This window comes from Phoxinus phoxinus (genome assembly GCF_949152265.1).
Source record: "Phoxinus phoxinus genome assembly, chromosome: 13".
NCBI lineage: Eukaryota > Metazoa > Chordata > Actinopteri > Cypriniformes > Leuciscidae > Phoxinus > Phoxinus phoxinus.
Window position 1 is genome coordinate 15,273,424 of NC_136888.1, and position 18,908 is coordinate 15,292,331.

The 18,908-nt window shown below is 39.5% G+C and overlaps 1 protein-coding gene across 5 annotated transcripts in view; it reads left to right on the forward strand.

The window, feature by feature from the left end:
- efcab11 (EF-hand calcium binding domain 11) overlaps positions 1-18,908 on the forward strand; it is a 77,704-nt gene that overhangs the window by 38,448 nt on the left and 20,348 nt on the right. Inside the window, exons 6-7 of one of the 5 annotated variants that reach the window (XM_079633436.1) lie at positions 17,638-17,733; positions 18,255-18,337. The exons of 2 other annotated variants lie outside the window; for them this stretch is intronic. In XM_079633436.1, coding sequence (XP_079489562.1) covers positions 17,638-17,733; positions 18,255-18,315 — 157 coding nt within the window. In that variant the 3' untranslated portion in view covers positions 18,316-18,337. Of the gene's footprint in view, positions 1-17,637; positions 17,734-18,251; positions 18,338-18,908 lie in introns of those variants that run through there. 2 more of the 5 variants (XM_079633435.1, XM_079633433.1) reach the window with 2 other exon arrangements.

Consider the following 18,908-nt stretch of genomic DNA (forward strand, 5'->3'; position numbering starts at 1 on the left):
TTTAAAAAATATTCATGCAAATTACCCCACAATGTGAATGCCTAAGGCCAAGCAAGAGGTTATGGTGAGTATCTCTCTCTCTCTCCCTCAAAAAAAGAGGAAAAACTATTTTACCTCTGTTTTTAAATATGCATGTTGCATGCTGATGCTGTCCTGTTTAGGCGTTTTCAGAGCTGAGGGGATCATGTAGCCTGGTATGAGGTCACGGCTCCTTCATGCAATTTTTTCCCAGAGAGTGGCGAAGAGAGAGAGAAATGGGTGATGGGGATAGAAAGGAGGAAAAACTCCTACAGATCAGTAGCAAATTAGCCCTGCCTGGTCTCAGCGTGAGTGCATTTACTGCATATTGAGAGTTTGCCCTTTCCCTTTGCCACCATATCAAGGTAATTACATTTCCTTTGTAGTGCTCTGAAAGGAGGAATTGCTGGCCTGGAGTTTCACTGCCCGCCCATGGAAGCACAGAGTGCATAAATCCCTTAAAATAGCCCTTTTTTCCCCTCTTCCTGCTGACACAATAAGCTTAATGAAGGCACAATAACACAGTCGATTCAGCTCTGTACTGGACACTCAGAAAGCTGCTAATGTTGAGCTCAAGAGTGGCTTTTGGGGAAAAAAATAACATTATTCCTTCACACTCTCTCTCACGACTGTTTGACAGTGCAATGGACCTAATTTTGTGGGAGGTGGAATTGATTAATCTAATTTCAGCTAATTTCCACAGTCTCTTGTTTCCCCCCTTCTTTCGTCGTCTCATAGAAATAATAAATTGTGGAAAAGGGCAAAGCCTGCACCAGGGCTTGCCTTGTTTTCCCGAGAACTTCATCACCCATTCACAGATGCAGAATGACGATTAGGAGCGAGACAAAAAAAATGCTTAGATTAATCTTTTTATTTGAGATTTTCCTTTGTGGACCCTTTATCCGCTCTTTCTTGTTCCCTTTCTGTCTGTTTCTCAGTCTTTAGGCAAGCGAGCTGTTTATAGGCAGACTCCGAATTCAAGCAGGGTTGCCAGAGGGTAATGCAGTAATCACATTGGTTCCCCTTAGAGTGGGCGAATGGGTGAGGAGAGTGGTGCCCTCTGCTCGTGGCTGTTCCTCCAGCCTCTGCATCTGTCTGGCTGGCTTCACTTGCAGAGGGAGGCTAAACATACACCCTGTGTAAATGCAGAAAATCCATTTCTTTTTGTATTGTTCCATGCCTTAAAGACGTGCTCTTTTAGCCCATTTAATTTTTGTATACATACCGATTCTTTATATCATTTCAATTTGACAGCCATATATATAATTGATTTTTGTCTGTAACCTGATGGTTTTGTTTTTTCTCCCAGTTGTGCCATCGGTTGTGAAATTATTTAGAGCTTGTCAGTTCCATCTGAGATTTCCAAACCCCAAATGTCTTCGACTTCTTTTTAAACCAATGGCTTTTATGGAAAGGGGGAAGGGTAAAATCATAGTAATTCCATTGGGATCTTTGTACATTGTGTAGTTGCCATGACAATTACATTAGTCTCCACTGGCAATCATCCACCTTGTTGGAATTCTAATGAGGAAGTTTTCCCCCCCCCTCTTTTTCTCCCCTCCTACTTTTTTTCTGTTTGGGCGTGTGTGCGGCTATCAAGGATCTCCTGCCATAGTGGAAAACTGCGTTCCTTGAAGCGAAAATATAAGTGCCTTTTAAATAGGGCCACGGAGGGGGCCATGGTCTGCTGTCTGAGAGAGATAGCAATACGCTACTGGGCTGTGCCCATAACTCTCTCTCCCGGGGTCTAGGCTAATAAAGATGGCTTGATACATCCGTCAGAACGTCTGAGAGAGCGAGAGGCGTTGTTCCAGGAGTGAGGCAACATTGGTGGCGCTCCCCGAAGATGAACGATAAGCATGCATGGCAAAAATCGCTTTAAAAACTTCACTTTAGTCAGAAGCAAACAAGCGTGACTTTTTCTCTCTCTCTTTTTTAATGGCACCTTTCTGTGTTTAATTTGCTTTTGAATGTTATTCATTTAATTTCCACCTGCAGGCATATCTGTTACTGCACATAATACGCTAAATTTCACGCGTTTAATATGTACCGGTGAGATCATAATCTGCGGAGTGATTTAAGGAGCTTCTGGAGCGCTGAATAAATCAATGAATTAATTAAGGCTATCAAAGAAAATGATCTCTCTTCTATCGAGGGTACGTTCCAACCAGGCTCAAATCACACAATCTATCGAGGTTTATTTCCTGATACAAACACAAGGTCACTGAAGCCCTTTACCCTGATTGATGTTGTCTCTGCTCTTTATTTAGTGACACTTTATCACGTTTTCTTACTTTGTATGGCGTGATTTAGAAAATTGCCTTCTGTGGCAATTTTGCTTGTCAATATTCCTATTCCCAATGTGGAAGAGGGAGCAGTGGGTGTCCATTCGGTCTCAACAATGTAAGTTGCTCTTTAACGATGCTTATGCTTCTCTTGGGACTAAATCAAGATGTTGGATTGAGTTGAAACCACAGGACAAGCATCTAGGAAGAGAGGATACAGGAAGTGCCGAGCCATTCTGAGCCAGGGGCGTTAAAGAAAAATTCTGCCCGTTTACTGTGTGTTTGATGCTGATGGAACGGGATTGCAGGGATGGAAGGAAGCTCACTGCAGCACTTGTGTTGGTCCCGCATTCTCCTCCCATAAGGACCTTATATAACCCCTGTTCATGTTCCTTTTATGTTGTGCTCTGCTCATGTTATGTTGTTTCTGTCTTACCAGACAACATCTTTTCTCTTATACACATTTCACAACTGCTTTCAGAAGGGCATTGGTCACCTAAAATGGCAATAGAAAGATGGGACAGGGACCCCTTTATATGTGGTATAAAATGTTTGCATTTAAGAGTGATCTATCTACAGTATCATCTTAACAGACTTTCTTCATAATGCTTGCAGAGGTGTATATACTATTTAAATACTTAAATATGTATTTATATAAATATATACACACACATACACATTTACACATATGTATGAAGAAACACTTTTTGAGCCTGGGAAAAAACAATGTTCTTTGTTTTTAAACTTTTCTCACAAAAAAATGACATCAAACAATAATTGGCGGAGTCCTTGCAGTACTGCCATAGACCCCCTTGTTGAAGACCCCTGCTCTGTTGTAATGAATAGCTTACTCTGTGAAACAACGTGGGTAGAGGCAACAGAGCTGTTCTTTAGAAAATATCAGGGAAAGAAGCAGCCAATGTTGGCAATCATATTATTGCACTGGACAACATTTCTCTTTATAGGCATAATTTATGAAGTTCACTGCAGGCTTAAAACTGTTGGTTCTCCAATATGTTGTATGTCAAAGACAACAGGGCTCGTTTTAATATAATTATGTAATAGAATTAAGCCGTCATGATGCATTCACATATTGTCAGAGTGATGATACATTGCTGCATCGGATTCTGCGGAATTGTAGTGATTTGCAAATGGACTTAAAAACATAATGAAGTTAAACATCTTCAAAAAAACAACAACAACACTCTAAATCCTCCACTACATTATTAAAGCATTCCCACATTAGACTTGGCTGGTTTAAAGTGATCTTAAAAGAGCTTTTTTTTTAAATTAAAATGATGTTTACCTTGTTTATTTTTTTAAAGGAGCTATTATTGTAAAAGTAAATGCTATGTTGGAATAATTTTAAGGAACAGCATTTGTTTCGGCACTTAGAGTGAACGGCTGCCTCAAAAGCTCTTAAAGTGAATGCCAGGTCTTTTTTCAGTTAGAGAAAATAGGCATATTTCTATAATATAAGAACTATTTGTTTAGGGCTTATTCTATCTTACATTTCCTTTCCTCCCACTGTGTTTAGTACTGTCATTATCAAGTGGAGGAGTTTCCTCGAACTTCTCTCAGATGTCTTAGATCTCATTATGTTTAATAGAGGCATGCATATAGGCTTCAGTTGATATGGTCCATTATTCTTATTTGAATGAATCGTTTCTTTGAACTATTGGGTGTGTAGTGGCAGTAAGCATATAAGAACTGTCTCTCAAAATTGAGCAGCCTTCTAAAAGAAAAACCTACATTAAGTCCTGGTATAAATAAGAAAGAAGCCATTTTTTTGTTTCTTCAAGCTTAAAAGGATATTTTACCCAAAAAACTATTATTTACTGACTGTCATGTCATTCCAAACATGCATGACTTTCTTTGTTCTGTGTGACGCAAAAGTAGAAAATAAAAAGAAATACATTTGTCCATACTACAATGAAAGTCAATGGGGTACAGCGTGCTTTGGACCACAAAGTTCTTCAAAATATCTTCATTTGTTTTCCACAGAAGAAAGTCAGTCATACAGGTTTGAAATGACAGGAGGATGAGTAAATAATGACATTATTTTAATTTTAGTCTGACTTAGGCTATTCACTGGAGCTAAGAAAAACAACCCCACACCATAATCCCTCCTCCACCAAACTTTACACTTGCACAATGTAGTCAGCAATGTAGGCAAGTACCATTCTCCTGGCAACCGCCAAACCCAGACTCGTCCATCGGCTTGCCAGACAAAGAAGCGTCATACCAGAGAACATGTCTTCACTGCTCTAGAGTCCAGTGGCGGCGTGCTTTACACCATACAATCCGATGCTTTGCATTGCACTTGGTGATGTAAGGCTTGGATGCAGCTGCTCGGCCATGGGAACCCATTTCATGAAGCTCTTTACATACTGTTGAGCCAATCTCAAGACAACACAAAGTTTGGAGGTCTGTAGCTATTGACTCAGAAAGTTGGCGACTTCTGCGCACTTTGTATGCGCTGAACCCGCTCTGTGATTTTATGTGATCTACCACTTCGTAGCTGAGTTGCTGTTGTTCCCAATTGCTTTCACTTTGTTATACCACTAACAGTTGACCGTGGAATATTTAGTAGTGAGGAAATTTCACGAATGGATTTATTCCACAGGTGGCAACCTATCACGGTACCACGTTTTAATTCACTGAGCTCCTGAATTCCCAAATGTTTTTTAGAAGCAGTCTGCATGCCTAGGTGCTTGATTTTATACAACTGTGGCCATGGAAGTGATTGGAACACCTGAATTCAATGATTTGGATGGGATGTCCCAATACTTTTGACAGTATAGTGTAGCCTAAACTTCGCCCCTTTCTTACAGTCAACTGCAAGCTCTCATTCTGATCCAATTAATGCTTATTTTTGTTTCCAGACAATCCGTTTCACTCGGTTTTACGTCACAATATAGATCGGTGCTATTTCTGTTACATAACAACTTGCATCACAATATTTAATTCAGTAATACAAAAGGGTCACATTAAATACCTTTCATAGAGATTGTGGTCATCTTGATCCTGTAAAAACTTACTTGTGCTTGTCCAAGTCCTTTAAAATCGATCTTCATAAGAGCAAAATAGTACCTTTGATCTTCACAGGAGGTTTGCCAATATTGTCTTTTGACTGTTCAATGCAGAGTTAGCTATAATGTACTGAGGATCACATGGACTGCTGACTACTGATCAGAGGACAGATCAACGTATGCTTGGTTTCTGAGACATGAAGTCACTGTCCTGTAGAATGTAGCTGTAGCCTGTTCACTCAAACAGCCTGTTAGTTTAGAGAACTAAAAGCATGTCTGTGCCCTAAGCTGTGAGCCTTGTGATTGGCTGTCAGAGAATCTAAACTGAGGCTCATGGGAATAGTGGGATCGTCTCTTGCTCTGTTTCTCCACAGCCTTTCCACTGTCATGTTTTTATTATTAAACAACTACCGCATGGAAGGTCTGTCTTCAAAGGCGCAGGCCATTAAAGTTTTTGCAGCCGGGATTTGAGGCAGCATGTTTGTGTGACACACATTACGTAAGTCTTGTCTGACTTACTGTAGAGATTGAAAAGCAAAGCTGCGGATTCTGTTTGTGTCTGTCAGTGGAGTCGATGAAGATTTACTCCAGATAATGCTTGTTTGTTTTTTGGCAAAAACATCTCTGGGACGTTGGTCAGGGACAGATGCACTGCAATATAGATACATGACAATCATGGGTCGAATGGGTGTTTTGTGTCCAGAATTGCATCACTTCCAGTTTTGGCTGTGGTGTCCCTTGCGAAAAAGAGATGATTGACTCTCTGCCTGATAATAATTGAGTGGGTCTTTCCTACATTACATGAGTAAAAGATGGTTTCAACTCTAGTTACAGTCACACCACAGACTGATTAAGGAAATAGTTGGATAGAAAAATGACTTTGATCATATCTCTGTTCGTTGGGTCAACATCAACCCAAGAATAGATTGATGTCAGTAAATTAAAGACAGGATTTTTTGGTTCTATGCCACCCAAGTTTTCTACCAGGGAGAGATTGTTTAGTGACATCTGAGTTTAGGTACTTCCTGTGTCTCTCTAAAAGCCTCCAGTCAGATTCAGATTATACTCGGCCCCCTGAGCTGCCACACTGATGTCTCTCTCCTCGTCGGCAAGTGTAGCATGAGAGAGCGTATGCTTTGGAGATGAAGATGACAGCCCAAAAGTGCTTTTCTCCCACTGATCAAAGAGGATAACTGGAAGGATTGTCCCATGAATAAAGCTATCAGACACCTGCAGGTATAATTACCTTGTTCAGACGTGAGCAGAAGGAGAGAGCAGGGTTGTTCAGACCTGAGAGCACAGAGCACATTAGAGACTCAAAACAGGCTTCCTATTGGATACAGTGCTGTTTACTGTCACACAAAAGATTTTTATATTTGTTCAGTGAACTAGCTGCAAACAAAAATAAGACTCATGCAATTATTTGTATCAATGGATGTGAATAATTCACAAAAATAGATAAAAGAACATTTCAAAATTAAATAAACACTTATTTTGGGATGGCTCAGGGCCAGGGGTTTTCAAAAAATTTAAAAATGTTGCTACAAAATAAAACGTAAAATAAATTAAATTAAAACAAAATAGTACATATAGTTTTATACAAAAATATCTTAATTATTCTCAAGTGTTTTTCTTTGTCCTTGGATTACAGAAACGTTCAGGAATAGTTTGGACTTTTTTTTTTTACTAGAGTGATCCTCATCACTATCGCCTTTAGCTTGCTTACTGGGGTTTGTAAAGCGTAAAGGTGTGGTCACATTAGGGAAATTTTTGCTGCATTTTTGCTGGAAAAAAATGTCCACTGTTCATTGTCACTAGTGTAGTGTGTATGAAGCACAGCTCACACAGAAGTTACATTTCAAGCTTTCTGTTGGTTAACTGACAAATCTGTGTGATACCAACTTGATCCCATTGTTAAATTCTTGATTGTGTGGATTCCTGTTGAAGAGAATGGATTTTGCTGCACACAAATTCACATATCAATATAACCGCGGCACGATTAATCGAAATTAAACCGCACACGATTTGGCAAAAATTTGGCATTTGGCTCGATTTTTATGCGCAGCTTGTCAGTGAATCGCGGCTCGGTGATCAATAGTAAATTATGTTCCATCTGAAAGCCAGAGTGCGTCATTCCAGGAAATCCCTCTGGGCATCATACTATTGCTGTAGCTGAATAAACTGAAGATTGAAATGCTTTAATTGATTAAACATGACTAATAAATACGACAATGGTTTGTCTGAGTTCTTCAAGCCTTCTTGGGTATATTGATGATAATAAAGTATATTTATACTTCAATGCTAATCGACATAGCCTTTATCACTGTATAGAATACTATGGAATAATATGTTGTGTGCCTTATTCTGTGTAAGAAGCCACATCATCTCACAGAAGGATGTTTTTCAAACTGACGTTATGAAGTAAGTTTGAAATAAAAACACATTATTAAATGTTGTCTTTTGTTGGACATGAGATTCATAAATGTTACTCATGTTTGGAAATATGTTTTACGCTTGTTGCTTTTTCAAATGCACGTTATAAGAAACTCAAACTCGCAGTGCTTTCAGATGGAGCAGCATTTACTACTGATCACAGAGCCATGCTTTACTGACAAACTCCGCATAAAAAAATGATCGCTGCCTTTGCGATTTCATAATCACACCAAGCTCGATTTCAAGTTAATTGCGCTTAATTGTGCAACCTTTGTCCGCACCTTTGTGTTTTGTTTCTCAACCCTAAGTATTAAACTCAGATGTGTAATAATTATTCATGCATCAAATGTGATATGGACACACTTATGTTTGATTACTCAAATTGTGTTTAGGCAGTTAATTGTTTAGGAGACACATGTTCACAAAACATCATGTTTTGAGAGGGGGAGGGGAGGGGAGGGGAGGGGAGGGGAGGGGAGGGGAGGGGAGGGGAGGGGAGGGGAGGGGAGGGGAGGGGAGGGGAGGGGAGGGGCATCCCATCCCATCCCATCCCATCCCATCCCATCCCATCCCATCCCATCCCTAGCAATGTGATGCCGTGTTTTGTACAGAAGAGCACCACTTTCTTTATATATAAAATGTGCTTTTTTTTTTTCAACATGTGCTTTTTATGTGCTGCTTTTGTTTATTTTTTATATCATATATCCATATGTACTCGTTTAAGTGTTTCTGATGGGTACCCCAGTTCATATAAAGGTGTAGCCCTTACTGTAATGCCTTCAAAGGAAGTCAAAGTAGAAATTATTCATAGTGAGCTCTCTTGCATGTGCTCTGTGGGCATTCTTAGCTGTTGTCTTGGAAACAGACCTCCAGCCATTTATTGGTATGACATTCCACTGCTGTGCTTATTTTGGGGAGATTTTTATTTAGCACATCAATGAATGAGATTTAGGAGTAGAAGAGGTGGTGTATGAGAGAGTGTACCTTGGGGCCCAGGTGCCCTTATGCAGTGCACATTTGATGGGTGCGTCCCACTCTGGGCCACGGCGCAGCATGTCCCCTCTCACGCCAATTAAAGACAGCATAGCTGGTTATAACAGGCCCACCTCCTCCACACAAGTCCTGTGCCTCCTGGACAGGGGGAAATAAACACATTAAATGGTGTGATTAATCCATCTTGCAGAGCCATGGAAACAGTAAGCTGCTGGGCTGTGATAATAAAGACAGGGGTCCCAGTGGAAACTGTGTGTGTGTGTGTGTGTGTGTGTGTGTGTGTGTGTGTGTGTGTGTGTGTGTGTGTGTGTGTGTGTGTGTGTGTGTGAACAGGAGGGGGAGGCAAGTGAGTTGTAGAGGGTTCAGTGAGAGGACTGGTTTACAAGACACACACCAGGAACTGTGCGCCTCCAGCACCACAACTTCAATGTGAGTCCTCAGCTGTAATGGGTTTAGTGCTCTCCTGGTACACACGGCTCACTCACTACCTTCAGCAGAGAGGTTGCACGGAACCGAAGTTTGTTTTCTCGCTTGAGGAAGAAAGGAAGAGAGAAAATAGAACAAGTTCACCAGTTCAAAAACAGTAGCTAGTAGGCTACGTAGAGTCATTTGGCCTTTGTATATAAATAGCCCTTCATAGCACAGCAAAATATATTTTTATCTAAGAAAAAGAAGCAAGTATACCTTCAGGGGTGAGGGCACTTAGTATTCACAATGTTCACATACTTCATTTTATATTAGAGCTCGCAGTGGACGTGTTATATATATATATATATATATATATATATATATATATATATATATATATATATATATATATATATATATATATAACACTCCTGGGGAACAAAAAAAGGGCCAATCAAAAAATGGCAAAATATTTAGTGGTCTTTTAATGGTCTTACCCATTTTAATCACAAATCACTGGTCAGGAAATTAGCAAGAATTCCACAAATACTGTAGATAAAGTAACTTAGCACGGAAAAGCCTTGCACAACTTGCAGACAGCTTTTTACAGGAAGAAGAGTCAGTGTTGTTCCACTCAATGTTCATTTCTTCAAACAAATCTGGACTCTGGTCAGGCCAAAACACTAGCCTCTTGGTTGCCTTTGCAATTTGGACAGAAGCGTTGTCTTGTTGAAAAATAACATCGGATCATGCCACAGATAACAACTTTTAATTTGTGGTAAGTAAGCCATTTTGAAATATTCTCCTGCACTCCAAAGCTACAATATGTATTATTATTGATTTCGCCGCTAGGGATCGCTAACCTCTTATAATAACAAAGGCGTAGGTTGATGATGCATAAGCATTAAGCGGAATTATGGAACTTGTCGTCAAGCTGATGGATCTGATCATTTTTATGGATGAGTGAATACATTGATGTTTTTATCATGACTATGGTATGAAGCAGGGTGTGATTGCTAATAAGAGACAGATATCAGCGCCACATGCGAGTCCTGCAGATATAAAGGAATAAGGATATTTCATTCTACCGAACTACCCGCAAGTGCAGAATTACTCACACAGGTCAGTTTATTAGACGAATGAAACTTGTGAGGTAACGCAGCGCTGTTTCACTTGGTCTAACCTTAGACTACACTAAACTGCATTTGAGTGTGTTGAAAGTTATAATGTTATTCTATGTGTTAGTTTGTTGGCTATATGAGACTAGCAGTAAGCTAGATCAATATTAGGATAACATACAGATCATATTCTAACATTTCATCATGTTGAGCTATATAACATTGATTAGTTGTATGTACATTTGCTCACCTGTCTAAAAAAGTACATGTAAGAGCTGTCAAGTCGAAGTTTGTCAAGGACGTGGAGCTCTCGGCATCTCGAAAACGCCACACTGATTTTGATCCTCGTTTTAGTTCACCTTTTAGTCCATTATATAAAAAATCTTTGGGAACTTTTGGGATATTGTAGGTACACAACTGCAGGAAAAATATCACACTGTGCAAGTGATTTTTGGATATTTTATTACAAAATTCTTACATATTGTACCTTTTAAATGACTTCTCACAGTAAAGTAGGTGAGCTACTTTACTGTGAAAAGTAATTTAAAGATACAATATGTAGGCTCTCCACACAATGAAACCTCTTCCTCCATGCTTCACTGCGGTAGAGATGCATTTATTATTATTGTTTTTCATCAGATTTTCAAAGACACCGCTCTGGGCCATCACCATGCAACTCGTGTTTCATTGTGGTTCATCACTCCACACAACTTCCCATTTTCAAAAAAAATAAAAATAAAAATAATAATACAAGTCTAAGTAAAAAAATAAAACTCTCAAGCTTACAGAAGACAAGTAAACAGTCAGAGATTAAATTAATTACAAGCAACAGGACAACAAACTACAATAAAACAAAAACGTTGACCTACTGAACAACATAGTAAATAATAAAATAAATAAAATAATAAATACTACATAAATTGTATAAAGTAATCAAATACATAAAAAACTGCTCAGTCACTGCATAATTTACACTTCACAATATACATGTATTCTTACAAAAGTGATTCACTCAAGAGCAGTGAGAGATTTTCTGCTGTTTGATTAACAAACAACACAGCAGCAGACAGCAGGTTTATTTGGTTGCTGTCACTTTAAGACCAAATGCACAGATCCAATATACTGTTACACATTCGTTTTCTTTCTCATCTGTTTATGTTCACTTAGACATAAATTACTGTGTTTACGAGGATACTTGCAAAAACGCAAGTATTGATACGCAAGTATGTGTATTTAACCGTTTAAGCCCAATTAAGCGACAAAAAGAACTTAGTTAAGTACTTACATGAGCAGTGGCTTTATGTGCATGGGTCTCTGAGCACAATCACAATGTTTCAGTAAGATAAGATGGAAATGATCCCTTCATGGGATGATAGGTAGGCTGGGTGATATGGACAAAACAAATCATATCTCTATATTTTTGTGGCTGACATGTGATATACTGACATTTGGCGCTTATTCAGTTAGTCTGTGAAGTTTAGTTTAGACTCAGTTGTATAAGGCTCGCCACTCCTGACAGCAAAATGGATATATTTGCATGACTTTGTAACATTTACAGATGGAGGATTTACCTTTGATATGAAAGTTATGCACTGAGGAAAACACCACATCTCAAACGCATTAAACAGCACAAGTATCTGTCAGAGCACTTGACGGTATAAGCCGTGTTAAAATATAAACGTTAACTATTTCTTATGAGTTATTTTGAGGCCTTTAATATAAAGCATGTCTTATTTTTAGGATAATTTGGGTTATGCACTTTTCCCGCAGAAGCTCAATTTTAAACGACTGCATATCAATATGAACTGTATTGCCTCATCCTATAGCTATTGTTTATAAACATGATATTGATATCGTACAAACTCGATATACTGGCCACCCTTACTTCATTTTATTTAGATTAAGATTTCTTATGAATGTTAAATGTTGTAAATGTTATGCATACAAGGTGATAAGCAACTCAAGGCTGTACTTTACAGGAATTTTGCCATTACAGGTTGTTTTGGAGCACGAGTGCCTAAAACCTCCTTAATCGTGATAAAAATCACTGGTCTATTGCCAGTAGCCTTTTGCTTTTGTGAAATGGTGCAAGAGTAAAATGATAACAGATAGATACGTTTATTCATAATTATAAAAAAATGACATTAAACTATTTTCCCACTGAATAATATATATAGGCCTAATTAGCCTAATTCAAATATAATTAAATTGATGTGCTGTCACAGTAACACAAGCTTGCGTTTTTAAAAACAAGGGATTTTAAACCGTTCAAGCGCATTAAACAGCGAAAGAGAACTCATTTCAGTATATGTGTGCGCTATCTGAAACACGTGCACTTAAAGCACCTGCTCATACAGCCAGTATGTACTGAACTGAGTTCTCTTTGATGCCTTATTTGGCTTTAATGGTAAAATACACACACTTATTTGTCAAAATGCCCGTCTTTGCGAGTACCTCATAAACACAGTCGTTTATGTTTTAAGTAGGGTTGGGAACCGAGAATCGGTTCTTATCCAGAACCGTTAGTATTTTCGAAAAATACCGGAACCGTGCAAAATTCCTACGTTTCGGTTCCGAAAACGGTTCTGGTGCGATGTGTGGGCGAAGTGCTGGGAGCTTATCCTTTAATGGCAATGTCTCACATCATGAATATTAAAATAGAATAGAAATAGAATATTACAATTCACTGAAAACGCCTTGCGCTACTCATACGTTTTGCTTCAGATATCAACCAAGAGAGAGATTATAAAGACAGTAAGTTAGAACTGCACGATTAATCTTTAAAAGACCTCGATCTCGATTCAAACACCCACACAATCTTATTCCTAAATGACAAAAACTTCACACACCGGAACATTCAAATCCTGTTTGCGCTGTCGCTGACCTAGAGACAGTAGTTGTCAATATATGAAACAGCTTTACTTTCACAGTCTTTTCAACCACATAGTATCGATATTGTTTTTCGGCGTGCGTGCATGTTAATCAATGAGTGCATTCACACCGGAAGCAAGAGCAGCACGTGAGCGTCAAGCAGGAGCGTCGTGTGAGCAGGAGTTTCTGCGCCGAGTCTATTTTTGCTGCGCTGCTCACGCTCAATTAAAGTGAAAGCATGCTTTTGATGGAAAAGAATCGAGGTTTATATCGAATCGTGGGTCAAAAATAGTGATATGAACCGAATCGTGGGATTATTGTTATAGCCCTAGTGTTCAAGCTAGTCTACCCTTTCTGAGAGGGTATTCTCCACTGCTGGAGATACAATAAGCTAGGAGAGCTTAAAAATTGCTAAATAATATGTTGAATTTGTTGACATTACCAATCTGTTAAACTCATTGGCAAGTATAAGAAATAAACACAAAAAGGATTGTGCATTTTTCCCATACTACTATTTTGTATTAGTTTTTTTTTTTTTGAATGGGAACCGAAACCGGAATTGGAACCGGAACTGGGGAATTTCTTATGATTCCCAACCATAGTTTTAAGTGAAACATGCACATGTGTCTGTATATTAGGTCAGTGCATTCGAATAAATGTAGAATAAATGTATATTTAATTTACACAGTGAAGAATATGCAGTGCGAAACAATTTATCTGTTAGGCCCCTTTTCATACTTCTAGTGCTTGAAGTTTTTCAGGTATGTGTCTAAAATTGTGTCTTTGTTCTATTGTAGTTGTTATATTGTAGTTCTATCGTAGTTGTTCTATTGTTTGTTATTAGTTTCTTTGTTCTTTGTTTTTTAAATTTTACTTAGGCTAGTATTAGTTTTTTTGTGACATTTAAATTTGTGACAAATTATGAAATTATATAACCATAACTAATTATATAACTTCTATGAATACAGGTGAAATGTCAGATGTTTGATACATTGCCTACAACTATGACTAGTTTTACCTTCAAGGAAAGAAAAGGGTGAATCGTTTATTCCTGTCAAGTTTTTTTGCAGTGGATTTCATCCACCTGAACACAGTACTATTTACAGTGGCCTTTAAGATAAGGGATCCTTTGCCTGTCTGAGGTAAACATCTCTGTCACTTAGAGGGTGTAAAAGAGACATGTGTAACCTTCAGGATGTGAGACACTCTTAAGAGCAAACCGTTCCCCCTCAGACAGCCACAGAGCGTGTCGGTGTCTGTGGAAAGCCCTGACACACCCAGAGCAAAACCATGGCCGTCCCTTGGATCCTTTCCTCAGCCATATTGGACTTTTATGTCGTAACACCCTTCGACTAATCCATTTTTCATCATATAGGCTGTTGAGATCAAAATTGAAGCAGGAGCCATCAAGGAATGCCGGTTGTTTTTTTCTTCCTAGGCCCTCCACAGGTTCCTCACATGTTGAGATGGAGTGGTCACGCAGGCCTTCCTATCAAACAGGCAGACTTCAGTCAGGAGATCAGAGACAGATTATACAGTGAGGGAGCCTTGAACAGGGCCACTGGTTATCACAGAGGAGGGATGAGCTCGTTTTCCATTTTCATGGCGTCTGCCTGACTGGCATATTTTGTGCATTGCCTGCGACACAGAAAGAGAGCATCACCATACGCTACATGTTTAAAGCCAGCAGGACGTAACCTAAACAATAGCAGGAGTTTTTTTCCCCTTCAATTATCTACATTCCATCTCAGGTAAACCAGTAACAAATGCTCCTTGTTAGGGGTTGACATTTAAGTTAGCTCCCTCCCTTGCTTTGTGTGCTGGGGAGTGGGATGGAAAGACCTGGTGTGCTCTGTCTCTCTCTTACTGTCTTTCAGTCTTTCGTCTTTGAGCGGAAACCGAGCCTGCTTCTCTTCAGACATCTCTTTGAACATGAGGGTGGAGACAGGATTCCTCTCGTGCTGTGCTGTGTGGGCTGACTGCCAAAGCGATGTTGGTGTAAGCTGATGTGTGGTGGTAGGCGCATTAAGGAGAGTGACAGGATGATGGGCCTGTCTAAAAACATCAGTACCCTTTGAGCCTCGTGTATCCCCTATCCTGGAGGCACATGGCCAATGGGGGCTCAATTGGCTCATGCCCCCAGACACGAGGCCCTGCACTCACTTCTCAACCTTTTTTCCTGGATGCTGGGGGCAACTAGGCTCTAATTTCAGGGTGGTCAAAGCCACAGTGAGCATAAATGTAAGTGCTGCTTTCTAGGGTAGGGTTGCACCAGCCGTTTGTATGGTCTTAAATATGGACGTAGTGTCGACGCTAAAGGCGGGCGTACACGGTGCAATTTTTGCTGTTTTTACGAGCTCGCAGATTATTTTTTCACTCTTGAGAAATCGAGTGGAAATCGGTGATGCTCGCATGGTCGCGGCTCGCAGCGTGTGAGAGGAATTACGAGCCGAGCCGAGCAGGTTACGAGCACCTCCCGATAATTTTTAAACATGTTTAAAAAATTCGGGGAGTCGGCCTGATTTTCACCGGCGTATAGGCTGTCCCTATTGCCACACACATTTCTGTAATTTTTCTATCTTAAGCTATTGCCTGCTACATTGAATGCTCCGGTCTCTGTGTTTAGCGCGAAAGCTCACGTGATTGCCGCCGGCTCGGGATAAAATTCGTGCAGGAGGACAGTCGTGCCGTGTACCAGCTTCCTTGACGCGATTATCAGTTTAACTGACTCGTAACGTGTGCAATATCTCACGACCTCTCGAGTGTCCGAACTCGCACCGTGTACGCCCGCCTTAAGGCCTTAACTATTAGTTAGTTTATAACTTAATTTGTAAATGCAGTTGCACCATTTGCTCTTAAGGCAAGACTTGGATAGTAGGTTGTAACCTGTCCATGAAGTGATACATAGTCACAGAATATGATGTTTGCATTTGATTTAATAAGCAGTCTTTAAATTTGTAAACACAAGTAATTGTGAAAAGCTGCAGATTTCACTTCATGTGGTTACAGCTGATGTTTCGAACTTGTTAACTTTACACAAGTTAAGTTGAATTTAATTTACCTTAAAATCTTTACAGGAACAATATCTGAATATACAATATTTAGGGCCCAAGCACCGATGGTCCGAGGACCCTACTCGAATTGCTCTGTTTATTATTTAAATACTAAAACAGAAAACTGGAAATTTAGTTTTTATTTGTATCTTGTTTACCCCTAACATTGTTGCATGCTGAATATCCTATAATACCTTTATTCACAACATGCTTTCTTAAAATATAAGTGAATGAATGTAGATGTCCGTAACATCACTTGTGTCTAAAGGATTAAAGTTTGTCAGGTAAAACATGAGCTCACTGATATAATCCAATTTGCAGTAGAGCCATGCGATTTAATTGGTTTATTTGGTTTCTGTTTAGATTTGTTATTTTGGGTATAGTCAAGATAAAACGATTATTGTGCGCATTCTGTTTCTTTCCTTCACAGTGGTGCACTTTCACCCCTCTTTAAAAGCCCAAACTTAATGCCCAAATCAGTCAAATTACGAGTGTGGTCCACTGCAGGACATGTTTGGTATAAAAAAGAATTATTAAAAGCACATTAAGCTGTGAAAGAGAAGGTGACTTTCCGTGTGTGCTCTCCGAAATGGATCAGAACATGGACAACACAAGTATAATTTGGGGTTTGAGTGTGCTCTTAAGCAGTCAAATACACAATAAAATGTGTGAAAATGGTGGGCTTGCATGGTATTACCATAAACAAAGTTGATTGTCTGAAGTGAACGTAAACAGTTGGTAAAGAAATCTGGTATTGAAATTGGTATCAAGAATGGTAAAATTTTGTTGGTAATTTTGAAATTATAGCAATCTTATTTCCAGGAAAATATATTTGATATATTAAACAAATAGTCATTAATACGATTTTGGTCATATTGCCACCAGGACCTGACTCCTTCTGTGTTCACTACTTTTCTGATGCTAAAAGAGAAAGGGAGTGTTTGTGTGTTTTTCACAGATCTTCGCTCCCCTATTGTGTCATTGTACACAAGGGCAGATGGCTCTCAGTGCAAAGGGCTTCGTTTCCACCCTGTCATTGGGAGTTGATGGCACAGTGAGTCAGAGATATGCAATGCTCTAACTTCCACTTGCAGTCTGTTTCTGCATGACCTGATGACAGGACTCCTCAATGCCAATTCAGAATCAAACCCATTATAAGTTTTTCTTATGTTTCTTAGAAATGTTTGTTTTAGGAGCAGATATGATAAAGAAGACTTCTTGTTTTTTGTGGTTTTCAGGTCTAAATTGTTTTCCCCCCTCCTGGTAATGAATTCTATAATAGGAAACACTGGAGAGCTGTAGAAATCAGGCAGCTCTGTGTTCTGAGAGGATTAAATGATTACAATCTCTCAGTGCTCCTGATCTTATAATCATGTCCAGGATGCCACTAGATACCTCTACTGAAGTGATTAGAGCTTTGTTACAGATGTGGCGGCTTAATGGAGCCGGTAAACCCCTTGGGCGCAGAGTACAGGGGAAATTGTCATCTGCTGCTGGAAGCTGGCTGTTCAGCAGGGTCAAGGTCAGTGATGCTCAAGGGCTCTCAAGCCTAGCCGAATTGTGCGTTAGCAATATTAACAATGTTAGTGATGCCGCTGATGTCAGCTCGATCAAATTTCAGGACACTTCACTGCACACACACTTTCTTTGGCTCCTTGCTGAGCTACGAGGTATTACACATTTCAGTGTCCATTGTCAGTAAGCCAGGGATAGACCTATAGCATAATTTTTTCTTAATTTGTTTTCCAGTACAAAAACTCCCTGGACAGTAAGATGAAGCAGAGAGAAAGTCAGAAAAGCAATTTTCTCTGACGTTGTAGTCTGTTTTGTGATTTACAGTAATATGATCTAAAAATGTAGTGACTTATTTTTGAATTTCATGCTATTAAGTGTTTTAGGTAATTTGTTTTGGGTAATATTGTTCAAATTACTCACATTAAGGCATTTTGTTTTAAGTAGATAATTGAGTATTTAGGTCTTAATATCTAGACTGTCTCTTCAGTTCAAAATGCATTCCTTCGTCTTTCCTTTCCATTTCAGCAGAAGTGTTTCTACCATTAGAGAGAAGTGGTCTCATCAGTCACCTGCTAATCAAAGCCTTTGAAAACTGCATTTGCCTGAGGGGAGTATGTTTTACAACTTGAATGCATTATGCATTTCGCCTGCGGACTGCATTGCCTGTGTCATAATGATTTTGAAGTAAACACCTGAACCATTTTAGGGGCTCTCTGTATATAGTACAAGTTATCTGCAGAGGTCAGAGGACACCGTGAACTGGTATTTTGCACTCACTGTGGAGTTATTTGTCTTTTAGCTATTATTCAGGTTACCAATATGCTTTTAAGAGCACAATGGTGGGGAAACAATTATTCAATATCTTGGGGGGCAATATCTTTTGTGGCACAGAAATTGCCTGAAGATGTTGGCTGTCTACAAAGCTCTAAGGAGCTTTCTGCCAGACCTCAGGGGTCACCACACTTCGGTGGTCTCCTATTTAAATCACCAGGGGTGTCTGAGGTCGCTCCTTCTTTGCAGATTGGTGCACCAGATCCTCCTGTGGTCCCAGGGGAAATTGTTGTCTCTTAGAGCAACATATGTCCCCGGGGACCAAAGTTTGGGAGCAGACATCCTAACAAGGCAGGGGCTGAGGCCCGGGGAATGGAGACTCCACCCCGAGGTGGTAGAGCTGATATAGAA